Genomic DNA, 18588 nt, shown 5'->3' with positions numbered 1-18588 from the left:
ACATTTATTCTAATTAATTTTGTCTAATTGTTATTCCTCTTTTTCGCGACTATCTGAAGTTGTCATCGCAGATGATGAAACGTGGTCTGCTATATGGGTAAGCAGTATTGTTGATTTCATGAATATGAGACATCGTTTTCACAAAAATTAGACCTTTGTTACATGAATTTTCTAAGAAGGCAATCAATAAAAGGACGGTAGCTTAATAGGATTTGTTAGCTGGTAAAGTAGTGTAACAAAATTGTTAACTTTCGTTTAGTCATCAAAGAATCTGATAGAATAGTTTTGACAATTTTTGTTTGTTTAAACATGTCTCAGAACGGTTAATATGTGTCTGTTTTTGGCGTAACTGTCTTAAAACATCATACCTATCTTCTTCTTTAGGCCATTTTTAACTAGTAGCGATCTCAACGAAATTTTCTAAGAACGTATGTAGTGATCGAGGTATTGGTATCAGTCACGAAACCAATAATATGAAAAATGATATGATCCCATTTGTTCACCCATTTTCAGAATTAGTACACATTTGTTGTCAGCGACACGTGATAAACAAAATAAATAATAGCAACTGTGAAGTGTGATTTGTGTGGTGATCAAGGAGTGAGTTGTAAATGTGTTTTGTTGTGCAACATATTTTCCGGTTGCATACAGATCTCACCATATTTAGCACAAAATTTCAGGCGATTTCAGCATGCATTGCTTGATCGAAAACAAATGCTTAGGTCTGGCACTGTCTCTCCCATTCTCACACTTGAGTGAACATGCATACTTGCTGTTTTACAGTTAAAATTTTAAGCAGTTATAAGAAAATAGGTGTATATTTTTCCCCATCTAAATCACCTGCTATGCAAATGTTATGATTTATAGGTGAATGCAAGACAATGGCTGGCGAAAATGGAGCTTCAGGCTTATCGATGGATGAAAAATTGACCTTTATCAAAAGGAACCTCCAGGTGAGCATACCATTAGATTTCCTTTATATTAGCTGAAGAAAAAATATTATATAAATAAATAAAAATTTGTTCTTATAATTTCAAAGAACACCATACCTGAGCCAAATGATAAGGGTTATGAGGGTCAGCAATATAGGGGATGACCTAATATTTAAATATGTAGATCTTTTATAATGTGCGTGTTACTATTGCGTTTTTAAATTATTATTTATTATTGACCTTCAGGAGGTTCTGGGTGAGGACAAACTAGTGGAGACTTTGAAGGAGCGTGACCTGAAGGTGTACTGGGGAACTGCAACAACAGGAAAACCTCACATTGCCTACTTTGTTCCCATGTCTAAGATTGCAGACTTTCTCAAGGCAGGATGTGAGGTGTGCTTAAATAGTAGTATAAAGTATGCTTAGCCTATGATGGTCATTTTTTTTCCTGATGGGGTGAAGTGACCCTCTCATTTTATGTTCATTCTATGGATGAGTATGTAATGCTTTAGAAGGTAGAATGTTCATGTTTTTTGAATGGTGCATATGACTTAATGTGTGCACCTGGTACTTGGAGTAGGCACTTAATAAATACTGGCATTCTTATTTGAAAAGAGCATTTCTGCTTTGCTACATTTTGTAACCCAGTCACCAAACTGAGATATTTCTTGCAGGTAACAATTCTGTTTGCTGACCTTCATGCCTACCTAGACAACATGAAGGCTCCATGGGAGCTTCTGGAGCTGAGAGTAAAATACTATGAGGCAGTAATCAAAGCCATGCTGCGATCCATTGATGTTCCACTTGAAAAATTAACATTTGTAAAAGGCACAGACTACCAGTTAAGCAGGTGAATATCAACGTTGTTGGCTTATTAATTGAAAGACTAATTGTTAAAATTTAATGAAAGAGAGGAAATAATCTTGTTTAACTTTCTTGACCATTTTCATGAATAAAAGAGCACCCGTTAATGCTTAATTCCTACAAGATATTTCATGAGTGTGCAGTTTATGAAGTATCATTGAAATGTTCAGCTTAGTTGTTAGACGTTCCAGAAAGGGTTTAGGTATTTATGGGTGCAAGTTTTCTCTCACATACGTTCAGAAATTTTCAGTGGTAGAGTTGAGGGCTGAAGGGAAGGGACATAAGTGGCTATATTTTATAATTTATCCTATCTGCATGTAATTTTATCTGTGTGCTTCAGGGAATACACACTGGATGTGTACAGATTGTCATCCATTGTGACAGAACATGATGCCAAGAAGGCAGGTGCTGAGGTTGTGAAGCAGGTGACCAACGCTTTGCTCAGTGGGCTCCTATATCCAGGTCTTCAGGTGACAGTCTTTAAGTTGTGGCTAGATATATTTTTCCCCACCCACTCACTTGATCTCTTTTATAGTAAAATGAAAAAAATGAATTCCAAATATGTAATCAAATGCCTATTTAAATGACATTTTATTGAAACGGTGACAGACATTTATAATGGAAATTGACAGGCACAGATATATTATGAATGTAACACCAATTGATAAATATATTCTTAAAAAATAAGTTCATACATATAATACCCATTGACATAACCAGCTAAACACTTTCATTCTCACGCATAATTAACACTCAAGGAAGAGAGCATTGGTTTATTTCAGGCTTTGGATGAAGAATACTTGAAAGTAGATGCTCAGTTTGGAGGGGTAGACCAGCGTAAGATTTTCACATTTGCTGAAAAGGTGGGTGTTTTCTTCATGTTTTTTTTGTGTTTAAACTGTTGTTTACATGACATTTAGTGAGTTTTCTTTTTAATACACTTTTTGGAAACTGATCAGAAGAAATAATCACAAACAATGAATAACATTGCTCTCTTGTCCTAATGAGTTATTTTAAAAATAATGATTATGATCATGGGCCACTTTGCTGTATTAACATCCTGTGTGTATATTGTCTTCTAATTGCTGTTTTTCTTTTCATCTCCATGATTATTCAGTACTTACCACATTTAGGATACAAAAAGAGGATACATTTAATGAACCCCATGGGTGAGTTGATTTTTTTATGTGTGTCTGTTTTGTTCACTTTCAGCTGTTGTGTTTTATGATTACCTGAACTTATTTTTTAAAAAAAGTTCAGTTTTATTTTAGCTGGCTTAAGTACTATTTAAAACCTTCATCATACATTTGAACTGTAAACTATGGAATATTTGTAACCTTAGATGGTCAATTTCACAACTGTATCATCATTCTTAATTAACTTCTTTTACAGAAAAATATCTTTAAAGAATGTGAATGAGAATGCTGAATTTGTAGAGAGCTTGTTGTCTTTGATAACTTTTAAATTTCCTTTTGTTTGTAGTTCCTGGCCTGACAGGTAGTAAAATGAGTTCATCAGAAGAGGACTCCAAGATTGATCTGCTAGATTCTCCAGCACAAGTGAAGAAAAAACTGAAAAAGGCTTTTTGTGAGCCTGGAAATATTGAAGAAAATGGCATTCTGTCCTTCTGCAAACATGTACTTTTTCCATTGAGAGGATCGAAAGGTAAAAATTCTTTAAACAACAATAGACAGTAGGCCCTTTCATAGCATTCAGAGTGCAGTTAACAGCAACAGTACAGTAAACCCTCATTATTAGACTCACTATATCAACCACAATCAAGTTGTAGCTAAGAGGGGTCTTAAAGGAAAATCAATCTGTTCATTTCACAAATCATTCAACTTCTCCAAACATCTCATTAGAGCACGGTCGCAAGAATCTATTTTTTTACATATAATCATATGACTTCTGCAAAAGATTTTCAATGAAGCACAATCGACTGATGTGCGCTGGTAAACAGACAACAATGCACCAGACCCAGTGACCAAAAAAGCCCATATTGCCTGCATATCATCCTGCTATCAGCATGCACAGATTTCATTTACAAGACTCCTTTCATTTTACTTATATGTTTTTGTGAACTCATCTTTGTTTAGCTTTTGAGATTTGTCGAGCCCAAGATTTTGGAGGAAATATTGCATTCAGTGTGTATGAAGATCTGGAGGCTTCCTTTGCAAAGCAGGTATAGTTTGTTTTAGTGCCTAACTAGTTATTTAAGCAGAGGTAAATTTTTCAGTCACTTTCATTAACATTTTATATTTGAATATTCTTTTAATAAGTACAATTAAGATCTTTTGTTATTGGAATGACAACAATGTGTTTCTTGCTAAAAGATGAAGGGAAACTCTAATGAGCTGATTGTCATGCACAGTGTGTGACAGCTTTCTTAGACTGGCATATACTAGCTAGGGTACTTGGCATCACCCTGGTTTGTTTCTTCTGCATTTTTCCAGCTTTGACTTTATTGTCAGCTTTCAGTCTAATTCTTCATTTGAGTCCACCTTATTCTGTAGATTGACACATATGGCATCGATGTAACAAAATAGTGAAACACTTGTACTATTTCTTACCTTTACTTGTTGAGGCTGACATTTCCTGCAAGCCATATACCTCCAAATCTTTTAACAGAAGTATGGCAGATGGTCGTAAGTGAAAGTTAATACTGTTAGGGGGATATTTATATTTTCAGTTACCTTAAGGTAGTTGTCCTTTTTAGGACAAGCCTAAAGAAACATGCTGTCAGCATCTCATTTGGTGATTTGTACAGGAATTACATCCTGGAGACCTGAAGAATGCTGTGGAAGGTTATCTCAATGAACTGCTTAAACCAATCCGAGATGAATTGGAGACACCTGAGATGAAACAGCTTGTTGCAAAGGCCTATCCACAGAAAAAGAGTATGCCATTATTTGTATTCCCCTTAAATACAGTGTGCAGTGTCCAGGAAGTGTGCACTGATAATGGGCATATGTAACAGTGGACCATGCTTCCTGTACAAGAAGTGATTTTGTTAATTCAGTCATGACATCATATAACAAATAAAATTCAAATGACATAGCTTTGGAGAGAATTTGTTTTCTCCTCTTTAGTGCAACTTCTTTCCACAAAAAGTAAATAGTTTCAAGCAGAATTTTTTTTTAAAAGGGCCATTGGTCATTAAAAAATGCTCAGACCCTGCTGAAATAATCATTTCAGTATACCAGGATCAAGTTAAATAACCTGCTTAATAGGTCAGGTACTTGCAGTTAGAAAGATCTGTTGTGATTAGTCAAGTTTATCTTGTTCGTGCAGGTGGTGCAGTGAATGCTGACACAGTGACTGCAGATGGAGTCAGTCCTGTCAAACTGGATATGCGAGTTGGGCGGATTGTGGAGGTGAAGAAGGTATGCTACTGGCTATTAGTCTGCATGTCTGGATTATTTAGTAGAGATAGAGGTGATATTTGTTTATTTTTAAAGATGTGGTAATCAGTAATATTAATATCTTAACTTTCTTTAGTCATTTCGTGTGGCAAGAGTTTTTTTTTTTTGTTGTTTTTTTTTTTTTTTTTTTTTGTAATCAAAACTGGCTATGTTTGCACACCTTATAATAAAAATATAATGATATGTGCAAAATAGAAATGAAGTTTTGCTTCGATTAGGTGTATATTGTAGAATATGTTTAAAATTGTGTACCTATTTTATTGCTCCAGCCCTTTTATGCCTGTGAACACGTGGTCACAAATGTCCTGACTCTATGTGAAGCTTTTACACTGTATTTTTCTAGGATACTTGTCATGTTGTTTTACTTTTACAGCACCCAGACGCAGATAATCTATATGTGGAAACAGTAGATTTGGGGGAGGAAAGTCCACGCACAGTAGTCAGTGGGTTGGCAGGATTGGTGCCAATGGAGGCACTACAGGGCCGGCTTGGAGTGTTTCTCTGTAACTTGAAACCTGCAAAGATGAAAGGCGTTGAATCAAGAGCTATGCTGCTATGTGCTTCAAGGTGAATCAATTTGTATTTGTTTTGGTGTCACTATCATTAAAGCTTTGAAGTGGAATACATGCTAATCTAATGAAGTAATCTTTCAATACAGATTCATGACTGTTGATGAAGTGACTGTATTTTCTTGTAGGCAGTGATTCATTCTTTCATCTTATTTGTTTGGATGTATTTACTGTTGTATGTTGTATTATCTTAGAGAGGCGCCCAGGACTGTGGAGCCTCTCAACCCACCAGAAGGTAGTGCCGTGGGTGAGCGAGTTTTTGTTGAAGGCTATTCAGATGGCACACCTGAAGAGCAGCTTAACCCTAAGAAGAAAATTTGGGAGAAACTTCAGGTGTGTGATCTTTTTCTTCTTCTTTATGAACAAATAGTATCAGTCTTCCTAAAGGATTAACTAATATGCATAAAGCATATTAAACAGATTTAGGTATATTATTTGATTGATAACTGACATGTTTTCCTTGTTGCTTTTCAGGCTGAATTTAGAACATCAGAAAAGCGTGTGGCAGAATGGCAAGGAAACGTCCTCATGACAAAGCTGGGGGCAGTAACATGCTCCAGTCTTAGTTCAGTACCTATCAAGTGATCTCTTTTACTTGTGAATCCTCGGAGCGACACACTTTCCACAGTTGATTTGTTCTGGTTGAAAACTCAGTGACTATGATGAAAGCCATTCTATAAAATAGGAAATAATGAGTCCACTCTTTCAGATCTGAGAAAAAAATTGTATGTCTGTCTCATTAGTTAGGAACATTGATGAAGTTTATCATCATCCTTTTTTGTCAAATTAGGTATCTGTTGAAAAATATGCTTTGCAGTTAGGTAAAAAGATGTGCACAAATTCTGGAATGTAAAAATTAAAGTTCTGAAAGGTCACAGTATGGATAAGACTGTTGCAGGCTAGTCTTTCTACCTCTTGATGATGGTGTCTGGACATTTTGATCTTTCTTCCTTTGCTGTAATTGCTTGTTAGACATAATTTAAATGCTTATTGTCATTAGCTTTTTTGTTTGTACCCTGTTATATGCACAATGTGATATCTAAGCTTTGGGACAAAGGTACTTTATCTAATTGGAACTAGAACCAATTGTAAGGGGTTTAAGGCTTAATGGACACAAAAAAGCTTAAGCATTCACAATGCAGCAAACAGTAGCTGAGCAACAAAAGCGACTCAGCCAGGTTTTTTTTTTTTTTATGTAAAGTGATGATCAATGGACAACTTGGCTTTTTTATTAACTTCTGTATGATTAAGCTTGACTGATTAGCATTTTGTCTGTTTAGGCAGTACTGTTGTTGATGTCAGCAAATCATCTCGAATTCAAGAGAGCAAAAAAATGATAAGTGTTCGAACAAGAATTTGTGTTGACAAAACTAATTTATCTTTGTAATTCACATTTTCCCTCAAGGATCTCTTGGTGAAGATAGATAAAGAAAGAAATTTCTTTACAGCCATAGGCATGTTTTTTTGCTGTCAAGAACAAGGTTTTCCATGAACAATGTTTTGAATGAAGGTGGAATTATAAAGGAAAAAAAACTGAACTCAATCTAGGTTTTTGATTTTTATCAGCTGTATTCTTGTGAGGCATAAATTATGGCAGAGGACAAAATGTGAATTCGTAATTCCATTTCCACTTCATTCTTACAAGTGAAGAATAAAACCAGTAAAAACTTGACAGTTTTTGTTTTTGCAGTTCAAATGGAATGCATGATTTTCCAGTTATTTACGGTCTGGGGAAGATTTGTGTTGACTACTGGACAGTTGCCCAAACTTGATTGATCATTGGCATATTTTATGCACTGCTTCCACCTACATCTTGAACTACTAGATGATCACTGTTTGGATTTCAGACTAAATGAATTCATTTTTCGTCAATGGACACCACAGGCAGAACGATTCATCGTACAAATGTGCTGTTTGTCATGGTCACAGCATATGTACCATATGCCATGGACATTTCCATTCTTCTGATGACGATCACCCATGATATGACTGTTTAGGTGTCAAATAACAGTCGCACTATGTGATCACTGTGCTTTGATCGATACGCATCTACATTTATTTCTGGATTACACTGTGCTCCACTTGAGAATGTTATGCCACATTTTCTTTTATCAATTGAATCTTGGGCTTTGTTGCTATTTTGCAAATGCTTGTAGAACATTTAGGATTTCATGTAGTTTGTGATTCCTCTTTGTAACGTTTTGCTTGCTTTGAAGCAACGGACAAATTCTGTCCCTGTGAGCTAAGTGAACATTTAAAAGTGCATAGTGTTTTCTTCTCGTCGTCAAAGGAAGTAAATGTACCAGCAGGCAGGGGGATGTGAACTTGTGCAGAATACATACATAATAGTGCAATTCAAACGTGTTGGGCGTTGTGTGCTCAAGTAGAAATCCATTACCTTCCGCAGGTCTCGCTGATTTTGTTTAGGAAACATTGAGATTAGTCATATCTAATAATCATATGGCTCTTTCCTCGGAAAGTGGTACAGGGTCTCCAACGATTTTCATTTGAAAGGACATTTACACACCTTTCAGAAAATGTCTATGTAGTTACAACGCCGGCGGTTTCTAAGAAAGTTTACTGGCAAGTTTCACTACAGGAGAACAAAAGGCTACCTTTGAAAAAAGGAATAGCCCGCTACCAATCATCAGTTCACGCTTTCAGATTTTTTTTTTTTTTAGAGAAACAATTAAGCTTTAGTTGTGAGCCTATTTTCCTTTTATAGATTTTGAGGAATACTTTAATTTTATAAAGTTACTCTGGTCTATTATGTTAAAGAATGTGGGGAAAAAACTCTAGTAAGTGCGCAAGCATGACAACCCATGTTAGAAGAGGAAATATAGATTTCCTGGTGTTCAGTCGCTGTTCTTTTCATTCATGAACGTGTACTTGAAGTGATAAACAAGGGTAGACATGAGGTCACGTTTCTATATATTTGTACTTACTTGCTGTTACTTGCTCTTAGACTAATGATAAAGCTACTCAACATGCCAAGGAAAACTTCGACACTTAGTTTAAAGGAAAACACGGAGAATAGTAATGTTATTAACTGAACACATCACTTAACCAGGTGACTGCATCTTCTCTAATTTTGTTAGTGTTGTGAACTAATGCCATGCTCTTTCAGTTTGTATGTCATTTTAAATTCTTGTTCCAGTCTAGTTATATTCTCTTGTCTCAATCCTTTTTACAACTACGGGTATTACCCCACCCGTTGTCGGCTAATCCATTCTACATGTCCCTAACCCTTGTATCACCTTGATACAGGAACGACTTTTGACCTTTTTCTGAGACAGTCGCACGTCCGTGGTGAACACAACACGTGATCTGTAAGAAAAACTTCACGATTCACCATTATTCTATTTAACAACCCACATAATAGTTGAATTCAAAATGTTGGGCGTTGTGTGCAACAGTAGATATCACTTTGCTTTATGTAGACAGCCTGGCTGATTATTGACAAACCTTGAGCTGGAGACCTAGTCATACTCAATGCCGTTTCCTCGGAAAGTGACACAGGGTAACCACAACACTGTGAGATATAAGAGTTCAAGTTCAATAGTTCAACGTGACTCCAAGTTTACATGCTTTAATTATAGTTACAGCACTGGTGCTTTCTCAGAAACGTGTTTAATCGTCAGGCACGTTATCAGGAGAGCCCGGTGGCTCAGCGGTTAAGCGTCAAGTTTTGTCTGAACTCTGCACGCGCCGTGTTTGGGTGGGTACCGTGGGTAACACCTGCATACAGGGCCAGCTGTCGACTGGCGATTATTTCCGAATACCCCATCTTCGATCTTTCTCTTCCTCAAATACACTGCAGTATTTTTCCATTAACCTCAACCAAAATGACTATTTATTTACATTCATTTAATCAAATCACCTTTCTGTCGACGTGACCGAAAGTAAGATTCAAAAATCTATCGACTGTAATAGCTTTGTTGAAAAGAAAGTAGAACATTTTAAGAATACCCCAGTCACAAAACGAGATAGGTCAGTAACGACATTTTCTGGTAAACTAGCGCACGATCAGCGCTCCTGCAGGCTTAAAAAAATCAAAGCATTATTTGCTTTCTTCAGACATGTAACGATGAGTTTTCAAAAACTTTTTTTTTTTTACCTGCGCTGTGTTGTGCCACAGCATTGAAAGTGCATTAGTTTGTTGGGCAATTTACCATTCTGAGACCTCATGCAGTGTACGTGCTGGATAGCACGCGAAAAATAACTATAAAAGCTGTCGCAGTGCAGGTATCGAACCACAAACCGCGTCCTAACAGAAACCAGCAAAGTGATTTAAAGGTCTGTCGGGGCTTGCAAATTCTTAATCTCACCACTAGATACTATGTCACAATATGACTAGATACTATGTGAAAACACCCATGGTGTTCTTAAGGTCCATGCCTACAAAATCGTCTTGCGCATGAAGAGGTCATCATGACGTCAAGATTGTACATGGAAAGTGGTGAAAGACAGCCATATGTTAATTAAGTTCATCTGTGGATATATATGACATCAACATTTTTTCATAGCAACATAAATGAATATTAAGAAAATAATAATAAAGTACATTTTGAGGACAAGAAAGGAACGTCCATTATGGGATAGTCAGGACACGAGTACCTGACGGGACAGACATACATGCTTTTCGTCGGCTGCCTGCAGTCTATGTGGATGATTTTGGAGAAGTATGAATACATATGTCACCTGCACTCTAAGCTTTGATGTCCACGTCGGCTCTTACCGTAAATATACAGTTTAATTAAGCCTACAAATGTTTAACATTATCCTTTCATCGATTTCCACAGGATTAATAAAAAAGCTTTTGTAAAAATTCGTTTGTGTTCATAAGTTTATTTGTTCACGTGCAATGCTGTTCATGTTGTTGTTGTCTGCACTCTCGAGAAGTATCATCGCACGCTCTGGTACAGTGGTACTGCTACTACTTGTACTAAATGACATACAAGGTGCACTGTACTGTTTTCATTTCCTCCGACACAAGACCTCAGAGATTCTGATGTGATCATCGACCAGATGATGATAGGTTGCAATAACACGTTCTGCCACCCTGAACATGTTTAATGGCTTATGTTCGAACCAGGGATCATGAGATATTAACATGAGGTGCAGGTGTGCATGTATGTTGAATGTCTTGCATGGGTATGTATGTCTGCCCATTATGTTATATATATATGCTCAAATTATGTGTGTTATTTGGTTAGAGCAAAAGACAAATTTCTTGTCTTCGACTTCCTCTGACAGACAATAAAGTTGATTTGATTTGATTAATATTTTGTTCCCCTTCAAATTCACACACTTCACATTCGGCATGTGGAATGGGTCTGACCTGTCTGTATGCTGTTGGTGGTTTCCGCCGGATCAGCAGCTAAAACTTTATCACAACGAGCGAGACATATCCTCCAACCCAAGACAAATACGTCTTTCAGGAAATGAGATATCTCAACCCTGAATACTGAGTATATGTCAACCTGCTGATCGCCGCAACTCACCGACACTCCCTGCACGGTCTAAGACACAAAGGTTTCTAACCATCGGAGTAAAATTTAAATTAAAAGGTAACTTGATTACTCTGGACTTAAGAGTAACTACATGAAAGAAATTGTTGTTCATATCTCGCTTACCACTGTGAACTTATGACCCAGCTCCTGTTTGGAGACAGCATTCTAGGTTCTAGCAGTTATACAGGAGCTAAAGTGCAAGGATTTAGATGAAAATCCCTGAGCGTGATGACCTAACTATACCCACCGTCACATTTGTTCCTCGACTGTTCCTCCACTCCTTCCCCTTACTGTGTAAGTCGAGCTAACATGGTCCAATTTTTTTCTTTGTTATAGAAGAATGCAGTGCAGAACATTAAGGGCGGGCAAGACACTCCGAGCTGATTTAGCTATTGGCCATGAAACACTCAGAGCTGATTTCTGGGAAAAATCGCGACGATTGCGTCAGTTGAGTTTTTCAGAAGGAAGCAAAAGCACTTTACATGTAAATACACAAACGTTTTTGTCAGCCACTTTATAAGCGCTCGTGTACATACAGAGTCGCTTATTGTGAACGAGTGAATAGACGACCATTAGCGCGAGCAGACCTTATCATATATATATACAGATATCTTCCTGGCTAGTCTCGCTCGTATAGTTCCAGAGGTTTGTACACAGTTCAGGTGGTGACAAAAATGTCTAACAGCAAAGAAACACCAAAGCTGACCGCAGGACAAGAAGAAAAACTGAAGCTAATCACGAGGAATTTGCAGGTATGAGTGTAATGATGGATATGGATATATCAGACACAGAGCAATGCCCAGATCCATAGCTGTCTGAGCAAAAAGTTTGTGTCAGATTCTATGAGATAACATTCGGAAATAATCAATTATCAGGTTATTTGTCTTCACAGATGAGATTATAAAACTATTGTATAAAAGTATAGAAGGAAAACAACAAGTTGTTGTGGGGGCGTCGGTGGTTCAAACACCCGCTTGTCACGACTGCAAAGATCGAGAGGCCCTGGGTTCAGATCTCGCAATGGTCTCAGATGGTCGTCGGGGGTTTTCTCCGGGTACTCCGATTTCTTCCTCCTTTCTTTTCCCCTCATAGTGCGAAATTACCTTCAGGTGGAAGCACGTTCCCACTAAACTTGTCAGGCAGGATCTTAGAACTTTCGCATTCATTGAATTTAATCTTTTGCTCTTTCGCGTTAAATAAATGATTAATTTGTAATTTATTAGTCACTTTTGCGACTTTACATTAACATAAATTATGTTTTTTTACCGTGTTGATGATATAATCTGTTTATGCCTCAGGAGGAGCAGCTCCTCCTTGCCCTGAGTTGGCGTTTCTGGATTACTTTCACTTTCACTTAACCTTACTTGGGTGACTAATCAGTCTTATCGTTCAGTAGTTCTGACATTGCCTCGTGTTCCCTTTCTTAGGCAGGGCTATGACCACTGATTGCATCCATTCTTGTGGCCACTGCTCAGTTGCCCAGATCTTGAGACACCGGATGGTAAGCGCCTTCCCTTTCTCTTACCCGCCCCCTTTGATCAACTCCGTTGGGACGTTGTCCACCCCCGGAGATTTACCTCCCTTCAGGTTCGGAATCGCCCGCTCGACCTCATCCTTAAGTACTTACAGACTTTCTGGGTTTTCGTCCGTTTCCTGGAGGATGTTAGAAACCGTCGACAGCGGAAAGTTATAAAGCTGAATGCACGGGCTGAGTGTGTGGCGCTGCACCCTTATGGCGAGGATGTCCTTAGGTACCGCTCTGATTGCCTTCTCCAACTATTTGTAAAACATTTCCACTTCGTCCTCCCCCCTGAACGGAGATGGGAGCGGAAACCTGATCATTGTAAGCAAGTAATGTCCACGCCCGTTTGGCGTTCGGTCAGTTTGGAGCGCCACCGCCCGTAGCCAGTATTTTCACCCCTCCTTCCATGAGGGGCCCTTCAAAATCCCGAATCTCTTGGTGGGCACGACGGCTCCAGTCGCATATTTTCGCAAACCCCTCCCTGGAGAGTGCTGAAATATATTTATGCGAAAGTACAAATATTTCTGGACCGGTTAACATGTAAGCGCACAAATTATCAGTCCTTTTTTTTCTGCTTATACGACGGCGCAAAAAGTTCTAAAAACCATTAATGCGATGGAGCAAATACGTCCAATGCCCCTCTCGAAAACGCGCCAATGGTGAATTATGAATGGTAGACATCGAACTTCATAGAAAGTGTATCTCCCTATCATCATCCGATTGCGATAATCTTTTGCTGTGTTTTGCAGTTTACCCAATTTTATTGGTTGTTGTTTTTTTTTTTGGTTTGTTTTTGAGTAACTATATGATAAGATTTCATGCTCTGAGAAACACCTCTCTCACATAAACAAATGCCCCCAATCCCCACACACAAACACAACACGCACCCGCAGACATTCACACCTTTCTCACACACATATTCAAGCTACTGATAATTTTCATACATTCTCATTCCAGGAGGTTCTAGGTGAAGACAGACTGAAAGAGATTTTGACGAAGCGTGACCTGAAGGTTACTGGGGAACTGCCACCACAGGCAAACCTCACATCGGCTACTTTGTTCCCATGTGTAAAATTGCAGACTTCCTCAAGGCCGGGTGTGAGGTACCAAAAAAAACAAACAAAAAAAAAAACCAAACAAACTGAAAATAAGTAATCATACGACTCCTTTTCTGTGTTTGACCAACAGAAAAAAGTTTTGTTTCCTTTTTTTTCTTTTTTTTCCTTGATGGTTGAAAAGAATGCATTGACTATTTCACATCAAAGGTGAACTTTTGCTTTAGACATTTAAAACATTTGATGCAGGTGACAATTCTGTTTGCGGACCTCCATGCCTACCTGGACAACATGAAGTCTTCGTGGGAACTTCTAGACCTGAGAGTAAAATACTATGAGGCGGTGATCAAGGCCATGTTGAAGTCCATTGGTGTTCCTTTAGACAAGCTCAAGTTCATCAAAGGCACAGACTTTCAGCTGAGCAGGTATAACAAGAGTCATGCTAGCTTTAGGGCTGCTTTTTCAAACTATTAACCCGATATGCTTGAAATATATGCTGCATAATGCATAATACATAATGCATGAACATGTGTGGTAGCAGACATAAAATTATTTTGAACTGTTGTTTTCGTTTTATTTCATGTGCAAATAATTGTTTAGAACATATTACAGCTTTACAAGTTTTCTTCCCCTTTCAGGGAGTACACGCTTGGATGTGTACAAGATAGCATCTAATGTGACTGAGCATGATGCTAAGAAGGCGGGTACGGAAGTTGTGAAGCAAGTGAATCATCCATTGCTTAGCAGTTTGCTGTATCCTTGTCTGCAGGTAGAATTACTTTTATTTTTCACGCCTTAATATTAATCTTTAACGATACTTTCATGCTTGAGCTGAATTTGAGCTTAATACACTGTGAGACTACTGCTGTCATGCAACATTTGGTCACTTGATATCAACACCATACTAATACAATAGTGGTCAGAATTAGCCAGTAAATTAATTAATCAGTTGACAGTGTCCAGTCATTTAACAATGCCAGGTTTTTGTTTGTTCTCAAGGTTCTGTGATTGCATGTGCGTTCGAATATATGGTAAACCTACCAAGCATGCATTCACATTCTAACACTAAAATGCACACACCCTTACCTCTCCCACCCACACATATATATATATAGGGAAAGGGAGAGAACCAAGAAAAATGTGCTTTATCCTTTTTAAATTTCCAGGCTTTAGATGAGGAGTACTTGAAAGTTGACGCTCAGTTTGGAGGCAATGACCAGCGTAAGATTTTTGTCTTTGCTGGAGAGGTAAGTATTCACCATGATCAGAATTTTTTTCAAATTTTGAGCTGCTGGAGTGAATAAAAAATAGTGGTCAGAAAAATCCTGTCTTGTGATGACTGGGGCAAGGTTTATGCATTTAGAAAATTCTAGTAACCTTGAAAATAATTTCACACAAATCTGTAACTCAAATGTTTTTTACTCTTTGTTCTTCATTTATGATGCTAGTCTGTGTAAGACAATTGTTTCATATGTTGCAATTTTCTTTTTGTGAAATATTTGGTGGTAAAATGGTTCTTTTATTCATCTTCTTTTTGCTTCTTCACATTTTAGTTGCCGTTTTTTGTCTGCAATTTATCTTTCTCTTCATCCCTTTTGACAGTGTCTGCCACAGATTGGCTATGACAAGAGGATACATTTAATGAACCCCATGGGTGAGATCACCTTTCTTTTATTCATACAGGAATCCTCAATCCTGGGCTTCTTTTTATGATGTTCAGGAACTTACTATGCTTTAGAATGTGGAATAGGACAAAATCTTAATAACTGATATTTGTTATTATGTATACAATTATTGAAATTTTGTAAGTGTAGAATTATTAAAAATAGAAAGTAAATATCTACTTATTCAAATATGTATCTATGAAAAGGTAATTCTGTTTCTACTTCAGACATCCGATCACAATTTTGGGAGATGTCTTCTGTAGAACTAAATGCATTCTGGGATGTTTATCAACAGTGATCTATAAATGAGGACCCATATAATACTACTGTCCTCTTTAACACCATTAGTGTGTATGAGTTTGTGTGACTGTTCTTAGTGCCTGGCCTGAAAGGCAGCAAAATGAGCTCTTCAGAAGAAGACTCTAAGATTGACCTTCTGGATTCTGAAGAGCAGCTGAAGAGAAAAATAAATCAGGCATTTTGTGAGCCTGGAAATGTTGATGACAATGGCGTTTTGTCCTTCTGCGAACATGTGCTCTTACCTCTCAGAAATTCAAAAGGTAGGATTCTAAGACTTTTTTTCATAAGGCCCAGTTTTTCTTCTTGGGAAGCTTGAAAATGACTGGCTGCATATCTCTCTAGAGTAATCAAGTCATAAATCTGTCCAGATACAATATGCAGGATAAAAATGACATTTTATTTTTTTGGTGTTTATTTAATGACAGATTTTGAAATTAAACGGGCTCCAGAGCATGGTGGCAACATGATGTTCAAAACCTTTGAGGAATTGAAGGATGCCTTTAAAAAACAGGTAAAATAGTACTTTTACATGTCACTTTGCACTACGCATGAAATAAAATTTTATTTTTCTAACCTTATTATCTCTTGTCTGAACCAGAGAAACAGTAAATGGATGTTAAGCCATTTTTATCCTCATTGTGTTTTTTTTTTTTGGTCAGAAACCTTTCGTCAGCAAGAACTTGAATATAGTTCTGTTGAACACAGCTTCCAAGGCCTGAAACCACGAATCCACCAATTGCGCCTCAATAGAAAATGTACATGTAAACATTTTTTTAAAGTTTTCATATCTTTGCATTGACTTATCAGCAATTTCTCCCTTCTTTACTTAGACGGTGCACCCTGGAGACCTCAAGAAGGCTGTGGAAGGTTACCTGAATGAACTCCTTAAACCTATTCGTGCTGAGTTCAGTTCACCTGAAATGAAGGACCTTGTTGCAAGGCCTACCCAGAAGAATCAAAGGAGAAGAAGGGTGAGTCAATCATCACAGCTTTGATTTTGTAGTTGAGGTGATAAAGCAAACCTCAAGAGCTTCTGCACACAGCAATATTCTCGTCCATGGTTCTTGTACCAGTCACCTTCTCTACCATAGCTTGTGTACTTGTCAACTTTCTACCATAGTTGATGAATTTGACAACTTACACTGTTCTCAGCAACTGGCATTTTTCATCATAGCACCTGTGCTCAACAACTTGCATTCTCCCACTAAAGCTCCTGCACTCAACAGTCAGTGTACTCTGCTATAGCTCCTGCACTCCACAAGTTTACACTTTTTATCAAAAATCCTTTGCACAGATGCACTTCTACATCTGCAACATAGCTCAGTTTCCATAATCAACTTGCGTTGTCTATGCAACGTCTGCATGACTTTTGTACTCAACTGCCTGCATATGCTTACTCTCAGGTGCTCCTGTACCACATCTAATTAATATTACATTCCCGCTCTCTTCTCATACTACATATCTCCCCATACGAGTTTATGTCTGTGTGCGTGTAGGGAGGGGAGTTTGTAAACATTTTAAGGAAATTCATGTTAGATGTTATTTGCAGACTTTGCCAAAAGTATTACTGGAATTATGTGTTCTTTATCTAAGTATTTAATTTTGTCTGTCATTAAAGGCCAGAAAGCATAAGGATCCAGCAAAGCATGGTGGATCCAAAATTTCCAACTGATCTTCGCTCATCTCTTCTCTTAAGAAAAGAAGACATTTTCCATTCAATAAACAATATAAAAAAAATTAAAAAAAAAACCAACATGAAGCACACTCATGTAAATGGACATTATTCTTAACAAGATGGTCAAATCTGAGTTTCAAGTCAGAGTAATGCAGTGAATGACATTGTGCTTATCTTTTTCTGTAATGCGTACAAAACACTGGAATCCAAGCACTGCATGTCCATTAAAGCAATACTAGTTAAAAATCTCTCAAGTATTTCCAGACTTGTTTCTTTTTGTCATTTTGGCTTTAATCCTGTATCATCAATCATACAACTTTTCATGTCATTGAGCTCTTCTCTTTGGGAAGTAAAGGACGATTCTGTTTATATAAATAGTGTTTGTAGCATATAAGAATGTTTACAAGGATTAACATTAAGATGTTAATCTATTAAGTAGCTGCTTTGATAATATTTTGCATGTCTCTATATCACTTAACCTTTTTTATTAATCTCGTAAATTAATAACCCTTTAGTCTATAAATTATTAAATATGATAATCAGTCTACCACACCCATCAGCTTTAATGTTACAGATGTAGTTTTAAGTCTTTATTTTAATAATTAAATAGATGCTATTGTTTTCAATGGTAGTATAATCCACATATGTTTAATTTCTATTTTCTTAAAAAAGTGCAATTGACACAAGTGAAAAGTAAGAGATCAGGACTGTAGTCTCAACACTAACAATTTAATATTAAATTGTTACTCTGAGAAGAAAATAAAGTTTTTTCCTCCAAAGTGGAAATGGATTCTGACTTTTTTGTTGTCTGATTTGCTTTTTCACACTACTACTGTCTGGGTCAGAATACAAATATGTCCATGCATGTGTTGTTATTATTATTCTGTGTTTACGTTTTTTTTTCATCAGGCACTTTCAGCTAACCTTTGATGGTGGGATAAAGCACTCTATAAATTAAGGATTATTATCATTAAATAACTTCTACCATCACATGCCTGTTATACCGATGTAGGCGTGGATTATGTTTTCTCCCTTTGCTGTACAGTCATGACTATTTTATAGAATAATCAGA

At 37.2% G+C, this 18588-nt stretch overlaps 2 protein-coding genes across 3 annotated transcripts; both read left to right on the top strand.

Annotated features, from left to right (window-relative positions):
* Positions 1-36: 36 nt before the first annotated feature.
* LOC112565970 (tyrosine--tRNA ligase, cytoplasmic-like) lies at positions 37-7459 on the top strand. 2 transcript variants are annotated; one of them, XM_025241871.1, is made up of 14 exons: positions 37-97; positions 868-953; positions 1179-1325; positions 1607-1782; positions 2137-2266; positions 2579-2659; positions 2914-2965; positions 3279-3461; positions 3893-3978; positions 4564-4693; positions 5088-5179; positions 5592-5785; positions 5982-6120; positions 6262-7459. In XM_025241871.1, exons 1-14 carry the CDS (start codon positions 94-96, stop codon positions 6370-6372), a joined length of 1611 nt encoding a protein of 536 aa, XP_025097656.1. In that variant the 5' UTR covers positions 37-93; the 3' UTR covers positions 6373-7459. The 2 variants fall into 2 exon arrangements, with proteins under 2 accessions (XP_025097656.1, XP_025097657.1); XM_025241872.1 differs by lacking the exon at positions 37-97 and adding an exon at positions 118-222.
* A 4199-nt stretch (positions 7460-11658) lies between these two features.
* On the top strand, positions 11659-18298 carry LOC112565598 (tyrosine--tRNA ligase, cytoplasmic-like). The gene is given in 13 exon segments (XM_025241144.1): positions 11659-12052; positions 13780-13831; positions 13834-13925; positions 14127-14302; positions 14516-14525; positions 14527-14646; positions 15044-15124; positions 15480-15531; positions 15919-16101; positions 16267-16352; positions 16672-16777; positions 16780-16812; positions 17460-18298. Coding segments are annotated over 13 exon segments (1083 nt in total). The 5' UTR covers positions 11659-11974; the 3' UTR covers positions 17474-18298.
* The last annotated feature ends 290 nt before the right edge of the window (positions 18299-18588 follow it).

The sequence above is a fragment of the Pomacea canaliculata genome, linkage group LG6, assembly GCF_003073045.1.
Source record: "Pomacea canaliculata isolate SZHN2017 linkage group LG6, ASM307304v1, whole genome shotgun sequence".
NCBI classification, from domain to species: Eukaryota; Metazoa; Mollusca; class Gastropoda; order Architaenioglossa; family Ampullariidae; genus Pomacea; species Pomacea canaliculata.
This window is presented reverse-complemented; position numbering and strand designations above follow the sequence as displayed.

What these genes read in the sequence shown, in the direction of transcription:
- LOC112565970 (XM_025241871.1), top strand. An exon ending in ACATTTAATGAACCCCATGG is followed by an intron (nt 2,966 to 3,278) that starts GTGAGTTGATTT and finishes TTTTGTTTGTAG; the next exon opens with TTCCTGGCCTGACAGGTAGT. An exon ending in AGGCTTCCTTTGCAAAGCAG is followed by an intron (nt 3,979 to 4,563) that starts GTATAGTTTGTT and finishes TGATTTGTACAG; the next exon opens with GAATTACATCCTGGAGACCT.